An 18,774-nucleotide genomic window follows, 5' to 3' on the forward strand; every position below is an offset into this window, starting at 1 on the left:
ACTGTGGCTCAGCAGCATTTCCATGTGAGTTTGGATCTCTGTGCACAGTAACAATTTGTTTAATGTGGCAGTGATACAGCTAGAGTTGAACCCTAGGTGAAGTCTTCACATCTTCTTCATCAATGTACTGATGATAAATCAAATCCTGGAACTCTTTAAGCAGATCAGATTTATTGGAAGTTAATAAAGCAGACAGGGAAACCTGCAGATCCAGCAGTTCTTATACACCCCAAATTAACAATCAACACAAAGTCCCATCCTCAGGAACTGCATCTCTTCTCCTTCACCATTTACAGAAAGGGGAGGGAAAGGGAGAAAGCTTAAATACCATAAGAAACAATGTAGTATACAAGTCATAGTTACAGATAAATCCTGCAGCCCCTTCCTAAACTGAACCAATGTTTAAGATTTTAAGAACTGCCCCAAGCTTCAAGGTATGTCTGCATCAACTGTGAAAGAAAAGGACAGAATGACTGTGTGCTGACTATTAAAAAAAAAAAAAATGTCTCTCTTTGATAGTAAAGAAATAAAAAAGAAGATTTCTTCTTCCTCTTCTACAACCTATAGAGGATATTAATGTCCAATGTAACTGAAACTTGCCCTGCCCAAGTCCAAGAGCTGTAGTAACAAAGTTGGTATACCACGACTATTTATAAATAAAAGTAGAAATATTTTATATTTATATACATAGACATCATCTGGTATTTAAGGATACACATTGTGTTAAAATAGCATTCTTGTCCCCTTGCTGCTGCTCATTTAGTTGCAAAAAATTAGAATACATGCATTTGATGCCAAAGCTAATATATACATCATAACTTAAAAATAGACAGCAGACATGTGGAATAAGAAAAATGTAACCTAAAAAATTAAATAGTATTTTTACGTTCCTCTTAAAATAGGCAATGGCCACATTTTAATTATAAATTTAATTATGCAGTGTCTTTAGTTAAAATAAATATAACTTTGCATTATACCTAATAATGTTCCTGTGTGTTTTACAGTATCAGAAAATACCACAAATTCTCTGTGCTTTGTGTAGGAAATATTGCAAAAACATAAATGTGTGCAAAGACTGGATACAGATATTCTAACTGTGATGAAACTCTGGCCTAAAGGTACAGGCCCAGGATACATGTGGGGCAATAATGAGACATTTTTAAGCAGGAAAATCAACTTTTTCCCCCAAATCTGATCACAGCCTTTGCTGTGAGTTTAAAAAAAAAAAAATCCTATATGAAAACTCCGCATGTTATGACTTGCCAATACATCACCTACTTTTCTATGAAAGTGAGATTCTGCTCCAGAACTCTGACCTGCTGTAAGTGAATTTTCTTTTGCTTCACCACTTAGTTACACCTGCTGAGGGCTTGGGGTTTAAAACACACCCGGGTTGCTGCAGGAGCTGGGGATGAGGAGGGCTGAGCAGGGCTGTCACCACACGGTGACACAGGGGGTGAGGAGGGCTGAGCCGGGCTGTCACCACACGGGGACAGGAGGGCTGAGCTGGGCTGTCACCACACGGTGAGGTCCGGCCGCACGCCCTGGAAGTCGCTGACGGTGAAGGAGCGGGAGCGGCGGCGGAGCGGGGCGCGGGCCGCGGGCCGGCCCTGCAGCAGGCCCAGGTAGGCGGCGGAGCGCAGGAAGCGCGGGTAGCTGTCCTGCTCCATCAGCCGGTACACCGTGCTCTGCGCCGCGTCGAAGGTGCTGCGCAGGGGCTGCCCCATGCTCTGGCTTGTGACTTCCTTGGTGTGAAAGTCCAGATTCACCTGGAGGACGAGGAAAAGGGTATTTGTTTAATGTACATTAATGCATATCCAGTGTTATTATCTACAGCGCTGATACTGTACACCTGATACAGGGAAAAGACTTTTCTGATGAGTGAAGCCTTAAGGTTTGAGCCTTCATATTTTCCAGATTCTGTACTGCATTAGTTTATAACTCTGAACTTCTTATAAAGTTAGCAAGTTCTCTCCACAGCTTAGACAAAACTATCCTTTTCCAGCCCCAGAACCAAGGACACCGTTGCAGCTTCAGGCCCAAAAAGTGCAAACAACAGGGAATGGAGGAGACCAAACTGGGAGGATGGGACTGCATAACCTGAAGCTGGAATTGGACAATTAACCCAAATATGGAAATGGACCAAAACCTAAAAGTGTGAAAACTTGTGACTTGTAGTCCATATTGGGTGTATCCGTGACTGTATCTTGTACTGCCCAAGGTGTATCCTGTGAAGGCCTTTAATAAATCTCTGTTTTATTCCTTTAACTCTGCCCAGCCTCTGTCCTAGTAGCCTCTCAAGGCATGAGGAGGACCTTGAATCCCCCATACAACAGGATATTAACACCACAGAATTAGTGTGTTCGCCTTCAGTGGTGGCTCTCAGAAAGTCTCCAGAAATGTATCATTGGTACCATGGAAAACTGGGGAAACAGAAGAAAAACTCTGATATTTGACTAAAAGTAACTTCCTTACAGTGAACACTGTATAGTCACAGCTTCCCAGCTTTGCAATACCGGACTATTACAGATCTCCCCTGCTCTCATGTAGGATTAAAGTAGAACTTGTTCTAATAAGATAACATTAGTGAATAGTTAAAATTTCTGGTTTCTGTGTATTTTGTGTGGTAGGAAGGTGAAAAAATTCTATTTTTTTTTTTTTTTTAAATGGGTCTCTGGAGGCCTTAGATTGGGAAAGTATGTCAAAATGACTATTTACTCCATGAGCTGCTGCATTCACCCTGGGAAATGTTTAATCATATAAGAATTTTAATGAAGTGACAGGCACTGGTTCAAGCACGTTATTTTGAAAAATAAGGTAGAATATATTTTAAAAATTGTTGAGCCAATCAAAAAGTGACTTCTATAATGTTTTTCTTTTCCTCCCTGAGAGGTGCCTGTCCTATTTCCATACAACTAGTTGGAACAAATAGTCTAGATCTAAGAGCTGAAGGGCAATTAGTGATCAGAAAAGGGTCCACTCATCCAAAATTTTATGATCCCATCAAACTGTAGGCTCAGAAATTTGTGTAAAAGAGTTCTGCTGGACAAGGAGTCAGAGGAGATGTGCAAGCTCCAGAGCTATGTGGTCTCAGCTGAACCCAAGGGAGGAAGTCACACCAAAGCCAAGTGTCCAAGGTGAACCACAGCATCCACCCTGCCTGCACCAAACTCAAGCATGGCAGAGAAAGAAATTGTTATGTTACTATGACTTCCCTTCCCTGTCCTCTCCTCAGCTTTCTCCTGCTCATCTCTTTGTTTCAATCAGTCTCAAGCATTGACAGTGTCAGCACTTGTTACCTGTCCAGGGCTGCTTCTCTCCAAAGGCACACAGCAGGGAAAGGAATGGAAAGGGACATAAGTCCTCAAAAGTAGGCATTTTCTAGGAAAAGCAGATCTGAATCCCAATGCAATCTATGGGAATTGCACGTGAAAACTGCATCGCTTTGCAATCTTTTCACTAAAATGAGAATTACATCTTTTTCACCCTCATTACAAGGAAGCAGAAATTAGTGTTTAACTTCTCCTATTCTGGCAAATAAAAAAATACAGCTATTGATCTACTCAAACGCGATAGATTTAAAGGAAAATGTAAGTCAAAAAGACCTATTCAAGAGGCTGCTTGTGATTTCACTGAAATTTGATGATCTCCCAACCTGTTCATCTCCTTCTTAGGGCAGGCAAAAAATTATTTCTTTTGTTCATTTATGAACCCTTCACAAACTTCAGTAAAATGAATAAGTTGGAAATATGAAAACTTTTTTCATTCTTAGGATATTAAGAAAAGGCCTTAGCATTGGTGAGGATTGTCATATCAACATCATTTTGTGCTGACAGTAACACACCAGGGATATACAATTGGAGGTGGAGGGGTGGAAAAGGGAGAGGGAGTCAATCAAGACAAGCCCATGCTCCTTCCAGAGTTCTGACTTTTATGAAAGTCTTCTTATATCAGGGGACTGTAGGATTAGCTCTTGAAGCTGCTTCTGGGCATGCACTTCTCAAAAGAAAGTTTCACCAGATGCAGTTGTGTCAATCAAACACTATGTATAATGAGAAAGGTCTTTACCTCTTTTGGAGCATCTTTCTGTATGAATGTTTCAAAAATGGTCTTGGCTTTTGGCAGAAGTTCATGTGCACTTTTGCTTTTCTTGTAATCCTCACAGGCTATCCAGAATTCAATGTTCTCCTCACTGAACTCAGTTTTCAGAAACTTTGTGAAGGCATCCAGCCCAGCTACGAAAGGGAAAGTTGAATTGCATTAAAAAATATATCCTTATCAGACAGTTCTCTTTCAAAGAGTCTGTGCAAGGTAGTAAAATATGTTTTGCTCCCTTGGAATAATACCACATTATAGATAATTATCCTAGAATACATAAATGCTGTAAGTAAGTGCAGTTTCTCCACTATGATCCTGTAACTCTCCTTACAGAATTCTCAGCATCAATAAAAAAATGCTACCAAGATCTCATAAATTTAGAAAAAACATTAAGCAAAACATATGGGAGTATGTGGAAGTGGTGGACTTTATTCCAGCTGAATATCAATTCAGTTTGATCAAAAATCTATTTGAATCTCTGCTCATAAGTAAACTACTCCTCAGCAGCAATTTAAAATGGATGGCTTTCAGCATGTCTGTAATTGGCTTTATCCTGCTGTTGTTATGCTGAGGATATTTTCTTTGCCAAGCATGCTTCATCTGTGGAAGTAATGCAATTGTGTGGATGTGAACTGTTCAAGGAACAGATTTGAAAAGCCCACAGTGTCCAGCACTGTAGCTGAATCATACGTGTGCCCCTCCAAAATAAAGGCAGGAACATATGTGCATTTGATAATTATGGGAGCAGCAGGGCCTCTCAATGATGGCCAGCTTGGATCCAATCACTGGCTTAGAAACAAACTGTCAGGAGTGACAAAGTCTTTTCTTAAGTACATGGAGCATATGCAGTAAGGAATATTTGAGGAATATTATGGTTAAATGTTCCTGTTTACTGAAGAGACTCTTTACTGTCTGCTGTATTACTTTGTTCAATAAAACACCAAACACAAAAATTATTTTAAATTATTTTCACAAGTTGACATCAAGCTATAGCTGAAGAAGACAAGAAGAGCAGGAAACACATGCTGCCATAAATAACCCATCATACCTAGTTTAGGTAACTGGCATGTCTATTCAAGGGCATAACTGGATTTTATAATTTTCCATCCTTTACCATCAATTTTCCATTCTAACAGTCTGCATGGAGAGACAAAAAACTACTGACCTTTCTCAGAAAGTAGTTTGTCAAAAGACTCTCCCCATTTCACTGCTTCTTCAGGAGACACACTGCTTAAGAAACAGAAAGGAGTTAGAATAATTGTTCATACTGTGCATTTAGGAAGCTGTGTAACACACATTATCTGTCACCATTGTGGCTCAGGACTATTCCTAAAAGCCTTTGATTAGATCACCTGCTAAGGGAGATCATTCTCTTAGGGGCTTCAGGAACATTTCCTTTAACTCACTCTTGACATTTTTTTCCTGCAGAGTTATATTTCTTTTCTCTTTTTGTAAAAGCATCAGAGCAGAGGCTTTTCACTGTGGTATTTGTGTTGTCCTACTAATCTTTAAGGGAATTGAGACCATGTAGCGTGGTAAAACTCATAAGGGAACCAGGTCTTGTCAGCTATTTAAACTTGAGATTGTCATGCAGACATGTAGTTTTGAATATGCTCATTCTGAGGCTGTTACCAGAGTCTGCTTTTAATGAAATATATAGAATTCTGTAGCCCGAAGAAAAAACTGTAGCACTATGGTTTAGGTGTCAGTTTTACAGGGCAATAGCACATGTAGTCTGGTTTGTTTACCACAAACATTTCAAATGCCATGTTAGACACTGTGCCTCATTTATAAAACTCATGTTCTTCATCAAGTATGTCAAGTTGCACGTGTTTCACGTCAATTTTGAAAAATCTGCCCTAGGAAACAGCAAAGAAAGGGAAAAAAGAAGCAATTTTTATCAGTTGCTTTGTGGCTATGAATGTTTGGAACCATTTTCATTCCAGGACAAATCACAGGACACTGGAAGTACCAGTAAGTGACTGGTCTGGGATTAGTTGATCAAATCAACTTCTTATGGACCAAACGTTTCTGGAACATGATCCCACTTCCTCATCAAGGCTTGCTGTTCTGTTTCCTGATTTACACAGTTTGGGCTCCCTTGGCAGGGAGGAGGCATGTGAAGTTTAGATGAAAGGAAATTCCAATCTCTTTGGTAAGGAATTTAAGCCAATAATGACTCTGGGTTTGCACAAAATGTGAAAGGAGGCATTTGGTTTTGGTTTTTGAAATTTTAATAGGTGTCACATGTTTCATAGCTGAAGTAATTTCTTGCAGGAATGAAAACTTTAACTAGGGAGAAGAAAACAGTTCATGAGGAGAAATTCAGGAAAGCAGGGGAAATCTGGAGTCAGGGAAACGAGACCTCACTCCCTTACAACGTTTTTTAGTTATGAGAATTACAGAAAGTACAGTGAACTCTGCCAGCTGCAGGTTCCTGTACCTACAGAAATTTTTTTGGCCGTAGTGAAAGATAAAGCCTTATGATTCTAGACCACAAATTCCATTCACAAAGGCATGAAGTGCTGGAGAGGATCTTTGCTGCGTTTGGAAACTCCTACTGTGAGTTTCTGGTTTTCCTTCAGCATCTGCAACAACCTGGGAGCCTCCTGAGTGCAGCAGTGAGCTTGTGCAATAATAGAGAGAAACCAAGATTTGCTCAACTTTGCCGCTTTCTAAATATGAGAAGAAACTAATTTAAACTAATGGATAGACATTTAAACTAAAACCAAACTTTTAAATGAACAGATTAATTAACTTTTCTACTATCACCTCAATTTCCATCTGCAGTGTTTTATTAAAATCTCTTTCTACTTATTTTAGTAAGTCTGTGTGAAAAATGGAAATTATAAAAGCTAAGTAAATCACTTAATAAATTTCAAACTATTATCTCACTTTATTATTTGAAAAAGAGTAAATTTATTAGGTTGTTTTTTTTCCATTTTTGACAAATATCATTGTCACTTTAATCCAAATATAAGACCAGCAAAAATCTACAAGTTTCTCTTTCATACAAGAACAGTCAAATCTCTGTTAGTCAGGCACCAGCTGAGAGTAACATGGTAAAAGACAGCTGGCTGAATGAGGAAATGATGTTAAAAGGAGGAAATTCTTCAGAGAATTGTTACTGCTCTGAAAGTGCCATCTGGCAGATTGTAAGAATGCAGTGAATGGCTGTACTTTGCATTAAATACCTGGGGTATGTGAGCCACACAGCACTCTCTGCCTCTACTTTCTCTTTACAGATGCAATCTTAGAATGGTTTGACATGTCTGCAACCAGGACATCTGCAAACGTGAGCAATAAACACGGCCTGGTGACTCAGATGCACCGGTGGGATTGTTTAAATACCCCCTCCCCAGCCACTTTTCCACGGGTTCTGGAAGCAGAGTTTGGGCCCTTAGGTGACCTCTACCACGTGCTTATTAATTAGCACATTAGTGGCTTGTAGAAGCAGCTCTGGTGAAAGCAGGCAGCTTGGTCCAGAAAGTGGGAAGTGCTGGAATAAGAGAAAAGGCTGTGGTAAGCACTGAAGTGTTCTCGAATGATTTGTGGTGGAAAAAAAGGACTGATACATTCTTTTGGCCACAGTGTTGTAGCATTCTACTTATTTCTTCTTCTCAGTCAGGACCTACAAATGCAATTCTTAATATAGCGGTGATGTCTTGGTACTCCATTGAAGTGAGGAATTAAACTCTTATGGAAGTCAGTGAACCCAAGATTGTATCCTGCATCTTTATGGTAAATACTAGGGACAATACTACCAAAGTGTATGAATTTTGGAGACAAGAGTGTTCAACCAATTACTGCAGTTGCTGAGGAACTCTGCATTCACTATTCAACACAGCTATGGCATTTGTGCATCACAGAAGCATTTGGAAAACCTGCTTTGCTGTATGATTTTCCTGCCAGCTGCATTTCTGAGTGGATTATTGCTCTGTACAATCAGTGGACTCACACCAAGGCTGCTGGCGCAAGGTTTAAACCTCTCTGCAAATGTATGGGGACCAAGTGGTGTGAAAACACTGCTGATTACCTCAATGAATACCAGGTAATTCTGTGGTGTTTGCATGCTTGGGTTACACTGAGAAATTTTCAAAGTGTTACTCTGCCCAGTCTGAATGCACACGCATGGGTACAGGAAACATCCCAAGTCACACAGGTGCTTCTTGGAGGGAATCCCCAGCCAACCCAGTCTTTTACAATGTTTACCTTGCTGCTTTCGTCAAGTTTCCAGGTTTGCCAAGGTGATCACTTTCATGGAATTCAGGTTTCTGCAGGAGCAGGCTCAGCCTATTTCTCTTCTGCTTAGCTCTACGACAGAATTGGAGTAGCTTTTCAAGAAACGTTGTAGAAAGTTGGTTTTTCCCTCTCAAGCATTCTCTCCTTCTGCTTTATAGAGCTCCCTATTTTCACTTACAGTAATGTTGGTGTTACTTCTCCTACATATATTATTCACATTAATGTTTTTTTCTTCATAGCTTAGCACATATTTTGCACTGGCAAACAAAAATGGAAATCCTTTAATTTTCAGCATCCTTTTAATTTATTTTAAAGGTGAGGGGCCAAACTTCCCATTAGACAATGTAAACAGTTGGCTCAGCGTCTTCTACTTTTAATGTTTCACAAAGAAAAAAGGAAGTATTGTTTCCTGTCATTTGAAATTTTTGAAAAAAGCTTTCCCGGATCATATTCAGGCTTTAGAGAAGCATTTCTCAGAACTTCTTGCAACCTCCCTTTCTTAGTATTTTTAGATCATTAATTTGGTATGTTTCTTGTCCTCAAAAAAAACGAGAGTTCTTTGAGATAACTCTCTTCTTAAAGAGTTAATATTTTACACATACAATTTCTAGGATTGCAGTTCATGAGTTCTCACATATATGTCAAAAATGAAATTAGCTGTGCCCTAAATTCACCCCCACGGACTGTGCTAGAAGAATCCTCCATGTAAATAGAACATGCAGAAAGTTGGCATGACCTGAACACTTACCCAGGCTTGCTTGCCTTGTTTGGCTCTTCCTTAATCACTGGTTTCATGACTTTGTAATAGGGTTTATCCTTTGAAGCAGAAATGTTGAGTTGGGGGAATAAAAGAAGTGGGTTCTCCATCTTCCTCTAGAGAAGCTTCCAGCAAGGTTCCCTTTGCTCTCTCGTCCCTGGTGTGTGCTGGCTCGGGCTCTCACATGCTGCAGCAGCCTGGACTGCCCTGGCCAGCCCCAGCCCTGTGTCCAGAGGAGGTGGTGCAGGAGGTGGCTCTGTACTGGCCACTGCAGCTGTGCCCACGCCGGGCTCTAAGGGCAGCTCTGGTTGTGCCCTCGTCCCTTGGGGAAATGACACTGCAGCTCTGCAGGGCTCACGCTACAAACCGCAGCCCAGAGCAGCAGCTGCTCCGTGCAGCTCAGCTCCTGCTCAGGGTAGGGTGACACCAGCCCATGCCCCCAAACACCTGTACATGCCCTAGGCTCCTAAAATTAACCTTAATGACAGTAATGTCGCCTGAAATAACATCCAGCCTTCTCTTCAGCCCCCAGAAGCACCCATCTGCCCCTAAACTGCCCTCTGCAGCGTCAGTGCCATGTGCTGCACACAGCTCCATCCACAGTGCCCTGACTTCAAACTCAGAGTTTCTCAGTGTCTCCTCCAAGCTTTGGCTGATCAATCATTTTGCAAACAGATACTTTAATTTTTGCACCATTCTTCAGAAATGACAACCACCCACTTCTAATTTCCAGTTCATCCACTAAATGCTCCCTCTTTCACTTCTCTGTCTGTGGATTTGTGTTTACTTGCAATCTCCCACCCAGGATAGAAAGTCTTTAGTTCAGAAAAAAAAAAAAAATCAGTGTTTTTTTAAATCTTATTTTGTTACTAAATAACCCAAAACTTCTCATTTCAGTTTACATAAGGTAAAAATATATTAATCTTTGAGGTTCATCAGCACAAGTTATCTCTTCACATACAAGTCTGATGTCAGTTAATTTTCTTGGGTTTAAATTCAGTTTCTGTTGGAGGTGTCATAAGAATAATAAATCCAATAAAGAAACATCTTCAGTGTTAGCTGAATGAGGCACTGGAAAGGGTTAAAATTACTGCCATTAATTGATTAAGAATTTAATAGTTCTCATATTTTTAATGGCAGTGTCTCATTTTGATTTCTCAGGTAGGACACAGAGCTTCGAGGAGAAGACATGACCTCATTACCTCCCATAATTTTGTTGTGTTTTACTTCCATAGGTACTTCTGGTGAGAGTTCCACTGTGGCCTTTTTCGTGCGGAGCTAAGGAGAATGGGAATGGGAGATTCTTTGAATGGAATATTCAAAAGAAATGAAAAAAATCCCAACTCTGCTAGGAATCAAAATTTGTGAACCATTAAAAGAAGAATAAGATGTAATCTATCGTGATTTTTTTTCAGAGTTAACTGAAAAACTCTCATGTGCCATATGTGTGATACAATTTTTAAAATCATACTGAATGAGGAACAGTGCACAACTGCCTTTTGTAACCCAAGGGACTTTAGGAAGCAGAGTTACAGTTTAAACCTAATTTTCAATTTCAGAGAAGGTTTATATCATGCATATTTTAAACTGGCTTTAACCGCAGCTGTGTTTAATAATTTATTCTGCCTTTAACAGATAAGTAAATAAAGATAGACTGCATAATTTTATTTCACTTTTCTGCAATAGTGGTGGTCACATGAGCTTTTTTACCTGTTACATAAGTATAAAATATTGTCCGTGCCTATCTGACATAATTTTGTTATCTGCTGATTTCAGCTCATGGAAAATATTTGTAATTGTAGCCTCCACATCCTATCTAAGCTGATTTAAGGAAGATTTGGAGATGGAATATAATTCAGAAGTGAATTATGAGGGGCCACTGTGCCAGGCAGCTTCTAGATGGGGATGAGCAGCTGTGTCCCCTCTTTCAGCACCCACCAGCCATGATCTGAAGGGCCTGTCCAACTCACTCTTCAATGACCCTACATGGGTTTTATGCCTTAGATGATTGAATTATTCCTGTACTACAGTGCAAGCAATTGTGTCAGTCCTGACTGCAGCAGTGTGCTCTGCACCTCCTGAGAATTCACTTAAAAATCTGGAGTGTGGAGAGGGGGGAAATAATCACAAACAATTTTCCCCTACTCACCCACACTTCCCCCCCCCCCCCCTCCCCCATTAATAGAAAGCTTATACTAAATCTAGGCCATGAAGTAGCCAAATTACATCCAAGTCAGTCTGTGTTTTGTCAGCACTGCTGCTGGTGCTAATGAGCATCCCTGTTTTGAATTGTAAGCTACAGTAGTTATAGTAACAGTATTAATGACCCTGTAAATGCTTCTGGGCCATTTTGGGTGCTGCAGGATGATGATACAGGAAAATGAATAAGTTATTTTAAAACCAGATAAAGCACACCTACAATATTATGTTGATGACATGACTAGAGATCTAGAAAGTTCTAAAAAAATTTGTGATGAGAACTAAATGTCCTGTTTCCCAACCGTTTCTCTAACCACTGAAATATATTCACAAATCTATTGGGAAGGAGGCTACTGATTTTTAAGCCCTCAAATCAAGATTCTGAAATATGAGAACAATATTGAGTTAATGTTCTGTTACTTGCAGAAATACATTTTTCAATGGTTGGATGAATACTAAATGTATTTTCATAGCAATCTTCATGTGACACAAAAGTAAAATTGAATAGTGCATAAAGTGCAGGATGATGAGGTCATGTCCTGATCCTTTGGGCCTTCCTGTCCTTTGGCTGAAAAGTGTCTGTGCTGGCTTCTGTTGGTGTTTGATAAGGTCCTGTCACAGCTGATGATCAGATCATGCTTGATTTGTATAGACACAGTAGCTGCCCTCTGTGAAAGAAATATTGACTGACAGTGTTAACAACAAGGCCATTGTATTGTACACTGAGAATGTAATGTTTCCTTTTTACAGGGAGTCTCTGAGAGATTCAGGCTTTCAGTCCAGCTGAATAGAAGTGCAGCCCCAACTGAGCAGTTCAGCTCAGCACAGCACAAAGAGCTGGAGCACAATGGGAAATCCTCCTTTGTCAGTAGTCCCAGAGCATCTCTCTCCAAAGCTGTTTTCCTTACTTCCCAGGTAAATGCAAACTTTGCCTCCTCCATTTCCATTCTCATGTTCTGGCACTGCACAGGCTCCTCCACAGCCAAGCTCCAGCACTGTTCTTATTCAAATCTAATCTTACCAGTATGGCTTTTCTTGGGTTAGGTTTCTGCCGAAGGGAAGCAGTATTTTATTTGTGAGAAGAAAAACAAAATACCCAAACCAATAGTGTTTTTACTGCTTTTTCTTACAGGAAGAAATAAGCATGGAAAGAAACTTCACTGAAGAGCATGGGCTGAAAACATGAATTTCCATATTTCGTTTTCTTGTAAAGACATTTGAGGACTTGAAAACTAAAATTATGTGTTTTGAACTAATTTGGTTTTAATTAATAATTCTGCTCTTCAGTCACTTCTGACCAATTTATCACTCCTCAATATTTATGTTGTTTATTCCTTTTTGGAAACAATAATTGGACATAAAATTTAATAATAATATGATCCAACCAATGGTTGTTTTTTTTATCTCTTCCCCATGAAGCAAATCCAGAAGGAAAGGAGTTCTATTGGAAATGTCGACTAGAGGATCTTGCTGTTTGCTAATTCAGGGAATTTGTTTAGTGGTGCCCTCAAAAGATGCGTCCCAGGGGTGGGGTTGTTGTGTGGGGTTCTTCAGTTAGATGAGAATCATTGTGACGCCTGCACGCAGCTCACGTTGAAAAATGTGTTTTTCTCCTTTGTTGCTGCTGTTTAAAAGGAAGGAAACAAAATTGCATTGTTTCAGATATGAAGCACTGACAACAGGAACATAACACTGCTTTTGGGGTCTACTAGCCAGGCATTGCTGAAGGACTTTTTTAAGCCATCCGTGATGAAAACTCAAGAGTGGCACAGGCTTGGGAGTCTTTGTAGCTTCATCAGAACTTCTGCCGGGGAAAGTGTTTACATCCATGCTAAACTGAATTAATTTATTTGGTCTTTTGAAAGGTCAGAATAAGAAAGTGAGTCTGCAAAGTTGACAGCTGTTTTCATTTCCTGCCTGGCCCGCGGTTCCCGGCCGGCATCTCTGATTAGTGCTGTTTACAAGTGACATACATCACTGTCACCATTTATCTTCAGGCAGTCGTTTCCTCGGCTGAGCCCTGCGGTGTTTGCAGCCAGCTCTGACATCAGTGCTCATTAGACAATGGCGTGTTAATGACCAGCTTCCGGAAAGGCTCACCTTCCACACTCACAGGCCTCTTTTAAAATGTGGTTTTTTCATTGTGCTGTTCACCGGAAATGCTGAAGGCGGGAATGTTCTCTAAATCCTGCCCAAAATATCCTTCCTACTGGAGTTCTGCACTACTGGATTTATTTCTGTCTTACAGAAACCCAGAATGACTCCTCACATGACAACCTGATCGTGAGGGTTTTTTTCGTTTTTTTTTTTTTTTTTTAAGACAGATTTTATCAACCCATGGCATTGGAGCAAACAGTGGCAAGTTTTGGGCTGAGAGTTTTCTCGTCCTTCTGGGAAAGATGTGGGACTGTTGGTTGGTGATGCACAAGAGGGCTGTGACTCCTAATCCACTGACTATTAACCGTAATAACCATAATATCAAACTCCCTACAGAGCACAAGGGAATAAAATCTGTGTTGCATCAGGACCAAGTCCACTATCGCTGAACCACTGGGTGGTTTGAGCAGAGCCAACATGCTTAATGCCAGGCATCTCTGCTCTTCCAGTCAGACTATCAGGAACATCTCAGGATGCTGCAGCCCAGGCTGAGCTACAAGGGCAGGCATTGTCAAACCTCCACAGTGATTCTGCAATTTTTTTTTCAGCTTATATGTTATTATATTTTATTGTTACTTCTTCCTGATAACACTTTGTTCTTGCATCCTGAATTTAGCTGAGGTGAATAGTCCAAGGGCTTACAAAGTGGTATGGTGGATTTCCCATCAGAGCAGTAAAAAAAATTGGTACCCAAAAAACTTGAAAATATATAGCTAAATTTCCATATGAATATGTTAATATATTATCTTCAAAGTCTTTCAAAAGCATCTGAAGATATAAAAGCTACATGTCAGTCTGATCTTTCTCTTCAGTAATTACCCAAAGACGTTCATCATGAAAATTAGGTAAAAATAATAATGTTACGTCACATTTCAGTGCAATCTTCAGAATGACTGAGAAATTTTCCAGGAAGGTTCAACTGATTTTTGAGGATTGAACAAAGTTGTATTCTAAAATGGAAGCTGGAATAGTTTTATTTCTTAGATTATGGAAGTTTTGCAGTTGTAGTTTTCTTTTCCTCCTCCTAAACGTAGAAATCTAATGAGGAGTTTGGCTTCGTGGCAGGGACGTTCCTTGTCAGCCTTTACCAGTCAGTCATAGTCTCTCTTCTTCTTTGCTAATACCAGAATTTCCAACAAAAGCCTTCTGTCACCAGGCATCAGGGTACCAGCTTTCCCAAAACTGCTATCCAGTTTTTTTCAGATTTGCAGGAACTCTCAAGAAAACTTACTGGTTACCTAACACAGTGAGAGGGTGAGGGCTGTGAACCCTACAGAACCTTCAGGGAAACTTCAGGCATAGCAGAGACAAGGCTTTGCTCTAGTAAAGTTCTTGTGTGAGTGTTTAATTCCAGTCATGCAAGAAATCTTATCTGATTCGTTCGCAGTGTTGTGTCGGAGGTTGTGTGATCTGGCAAAGATCTGAGACATTTGGGACCTAGCAGATGTGAGCAGCAACAGCAGAAACAATTGAACCCATTCTTCATTCTGCTAGGCAGCAGGATGGATTTTATGAATTCCTCACTGTCACCCTGTGCTGTTATTACCATGACAAAAGATCTTGCCGTTTGGGCACTATCCATTCCTCGAATTTTTCAGGCTTTTAGCCTGAGTCATGGCATGCTTCATGATTATTGTGGGTTTGATGATACACTTCTTAGCTTTTGCACGAGTTGTCCTTGGTGACCTCTGGTCTTCACACCAGATTCTCATCAGGCCCAATCTGCTGCTCCTGTCTTTCTCCTCTGTGTTTTTCTGCCACAGCTAGAATAATTGGAATCACAAAAATAAATTTTGCAAAGCTTGCCAAAAGTGCTTCCTCAAAACAGAGGAAGCATGATATTTGCAGTTTCAGCATGCACACCAGAAAGGGAGGTATCCTAGTCTCTCTGTTGAGTGAAAACAGGTGATCATTTATCAGCTTCTGCTGTCAACTTGATAAACATGAATCTTTAATAAGTTTGATATTGCTGTGGTCACCAAATCTAATACAAATGTTGCACTTCATCTGTTGCTGATCAGCCTAGATTGCCTGAGGACAGACCGTTGATCTGAAATGTGTCCTTGTGGCATGTATGAAACAATTTCCATTCCAGTTTGCAGTGACCATAAGCCATTTTTTGCAATTCCTAGGGAAGGTCTGCAGATCAGAAGACCTTTTGCTTTACTTGATCCACAAGCACCTTTCAAATCCTAATTTAGAGATCTTCACTGAGGCTAAGTATTTATTTGTTTTTCAACCCAGAATGATCTCCAAGTTTAAAGTGTTTGCTTTCTGATTATCAAATTCCAGTCTCATCCTGACCGATGTTACATGTTGTAGTATGGACACATGTTGCCCACAGAATGGATCTATGGGCACCAAGCCCTTCCAGCACCAAAATAAGGCACCTCAGCTGGTGGCTGACAGTAGCCACGGCTGTCCCGTTGCTCCCTCTGTTGGAAAAGTTCTGACATGTCTTTTCTCTCTCGCATAAAGGGGGCATGAACACCTCTGCCTAGGAATCAACATCCCACACGTTCTCCAGTCAAACCCAAAAGAGCTGTGTGCTGTGTCCCTCTGCTGCTGGTACCTTCCATCCTCCCCAGCTCATGCTGGTGAGGGGGGCTTGGTTCCGCAGCAATGAACAGAGCAGCCTTTCTTAAGAGCTAAGAAATAATCATTGCAATAGTCTGATCTTTTGGAAGTTTTCTTCCCAGGTGCTTCCCTGGTGAAAGGAGTCAGTTGTTTGGGTTTTTCCAGGAAACACAGAGCCTGATTTCCAGCACAGGGCACTGGCTAAGGCACAGCCATGGAGGGTGTGGGACTACAGCTCCTACAGTCGCCCTGGGCACAGCTCCTCCCAGCCCTCCTACCTTCCTACCCTCCTCCCTTTCGTTAGCACGCTCTATTTCTTCTCTAGAGGTAGTTTAGCTGCAGCTTGCCTCGCGTTTCCCCCGAGGTTCAGAGCTCTCTGTGAGAGGATCAGACCTGCAGCCAGCAGAAGGAGCAGCTTTGGTATCCCCATGTGTCCATCCCACACCTCCAGCAGATCCCTGCTGAGTCACACAGAATCACAGAATCAGTTTGGTTGGAAAAGACCTCTGAGATCAGCGAGTCCAAGCTCTGATCCAACCACACATCGTCACCCAGACCATGGGCACTGAGGGCCATGTCCAGTCCTTAAACACCTCCAGGGGTGGTGACTCCACCACCTCCCAGGACAGCCCATTCCAGTGTCTAATCATCTTTCCTGTGAAAAAACTTCTTCCTAATATACAACCTAAACCTCCCCTGGCACAGCTTAAAACATTGGTCATATCACAAGTATCCTGGGAGGAGAGGCTGGACCCCACCTGGCTCCAATCTCCTTTCAGACTTCCCTTGTACTTGCAGTTTTGCTGCCTAGTTCACACCAACTCATCCCAGACATGTGCCACGATATGAAGATCCTTGTCAGCTGCCTGGGGAGCAAAAGACTTGGCCTTCATGACTGTGCAAGCTCAGACCATCAACTCTCAGTTTAAAGATCATCTGTACAGACAACCCTTCTGTTCCTGCTGAGAAGGACCTGTGGATGCTCTTACCACCTGCTCACTTCTGATGGGGATCTCCAGTATCCAGAGCTGAGTGATCATGCACTGCTGTCCTGGTCACCCTCTTCCAATGACAGACCCATCAATGACAAATCTCCATTTGTGTTGATGGCACAGGCCCTGTTTATTTCTGTTTCTGTTACTTTTGTGGCAGGGCTGTGCAGACGTGGCCAGAGACACAACTGTTCTCTTGATGTTTGCATCTGTAGTCATTTTCTGGCAGCTGAGTGCATGTGGGAACCCGCGTCATCTCAGCTGTAAAAAACCAGGTGGGCTGGGACCTGGGGTCCTTGTCTGGCTTCTGAAGGATCATTTGGCACTGCTTTGCCCCAGTGCTTGCCATGCTGTACTCATTTAACTGGTGTGATGGTTATCTGAGCAGAGCTGAAAACAGGGAACCCCAGCAAGCCCTAGGGGCAGAGTCAGAGCAGATACTTCAAAGCAAAATCCCAGGCTTGTGCCTAGGACATGTGAGGGAAAGCCTCCTTGCACAAGTGAGCCTCTCTGAAGTCTCTGGCTGCTGCAAAACATGCTCCTCTTCAGGTGCCTTATTTATCTCCACTTTCTGCTTATCACTTAAGGGCAGTTAAGCTCATGACAGGTCTTGCTCTAGCCAAGTGTGATTTGATCAAATGTTAGCATTTTAGCTGTTATAGTAAAACCCAGCAAAGCCAAGGAAAAAGTCATTGCTTTGGGTCTGACTGTGTCCAGGTTGTGCCAGGCAAACTGTAGCTGTTAATCACCATCTTCCTGGGTGGGAGAGGATGCTCTCCCTTTGCTTGAATACAGCCTGCTTCAGTAGATTGCCTGGTGGCCCCTAAGATAAAAAACGCTACGTGTGAGATTATCCTGCAGCATTTCTTGACACAGTCTGACCTGTGTAGGGCTAGAATTCTTGGCAGAATTTGCTAGAAAACCATGTTAGTCATATGAAAAATATTGTGGTCCAGTGACCAGTGTCCATCTCTCAGTGTGTAACTACACATGAATGCCACAGCAGTGACAGGAGACTGAGTAAGTCCGGCTAAAATCAGTTTCTTAGAGAGCATGGTAAATTTCCTATCTCTCATTCCTGGTCTGAGTGACTCGGTGGCTTTGTATGGACACTGTGTAGGGTGTGTGTTGGCACATGAGAAATGAGCACTGGAGCTCTCCAAAGAGAGGGATGCAGGGTCCAAGAGGGAAGGCCAAGATGTGTGTAGGGCCATGAGCCTTCAAATCCCACAAGGTATGTGGTGAAAACCAGTCTGCACCGAAGTGATGCTCAGTGGTGTTTATCTACCCTACAGCAGGCACAGCTGACTGCTGCCTCCTTGCTGCCCTTCTGGCAGCCTTGGTAGTACCTGTGCCATCCCTTCGCCTTCCATACGACACTATTGGAATTTTTCTCCTGAATTTTTCCTCTCCCTGCATTACCAGCTGTGAGCTTTGGCAACAGAGGTGTGGGTGATGGACACACACAGCTCCAACCCTGGCCTTAGTCATAAACACTGGGACAAAATATAAGGTGAAGTCTGCAGTGTGATCTGAACTGATACTGAAAGAAAAAACAATGTTCCTTCGTCCCTGCAAAGCTCTGAGTAGGCTAATTAGCCAGGATGATGGCATGGCTAATTGGGCAAGGCTGGGTGTGGTGCTGGTACATCTGTTTTGCTCATATATACAGGGAGGAAGCCTTCTTGATTGAACTTGATCTGCCTGTGGATCCTTCCTAACATTCCTGATTGAAGTTTTCTTTTGGTGGGA

The 18,774-nt window shown here is 41.6% G+C and overlaps 1 protein-coding gene and 1 long non-coding RNA gene across 3 annotated transcripts; one reads left to right on the forward strand and one right to left on the reverse strand.

The window, feature by feature from the left end:
* Positions 1–154: 154 nt before the first annotated feature.
* Positions 155–9,434, reverse strand: RGS18 (regulator of G protein signaling 18). 2 transcript variants are annotated; one of them, XM_071435659.1, is made up of 5 exons: positions 9,089–9,434; positions 8,311–8,412; positions 5,264–5,325; positions 4,069–4,235; positions 155–1,769 (listed from the first exon to the last, which is right to left on the reverse strand). In XM_071435659.1, the coding sequence occupies exons 1-5, from the start codon at positions 9,205–9,207 to the stop codon at positions 1,515–1,517; spliced, it is 705 nt and encodes a 234-aa protein (XP_071291760.1). In that variant the 5' UTR covers positions 9,208–9,434; the 3' UTR covers positions 155–1,514. The 2 variants fall into 2 exon arrangements, with proteins under 2 accessions (XP_071291760.1, XP_071291759.1); XM_071435658.1 differs by having other exon boundaries at positions 5,264–5,328.
* Positions 9,435–10,343: 909 nt separating this feature from the next.
* Positions 10,344–12,647, forward strand: LOC139594005 (uncharacterized). The gene is made up of 3 exons (XR_011680486.1): positions 10,344–10,487; positions 12,047–12,211; positions 12,429–12,647. It is a non-coding gene; the product is annotated as an uncharacterized lncRNA (long non-coding RNA).
* Positions 12,648–18,774: the final 6,127 nt, after the last annotated feature.

This window comes from Agelaius tricolor, unplaced genomic scaffold, assembly GCF_023055355.1.
Source record: "Agelaius tricolor isolate 1412-34295 unplaced genomic scaffold, bAgeTri1.0.p SCAF_11, whole genome shotgun sequence".
Classification (NCBI taxonomy): domain Eukaryota; kingdom Metazoa; phylum Chordata; class Aves; order Passeriformes; family Icteridae; genus Agelaius; species Agelaius tricolor.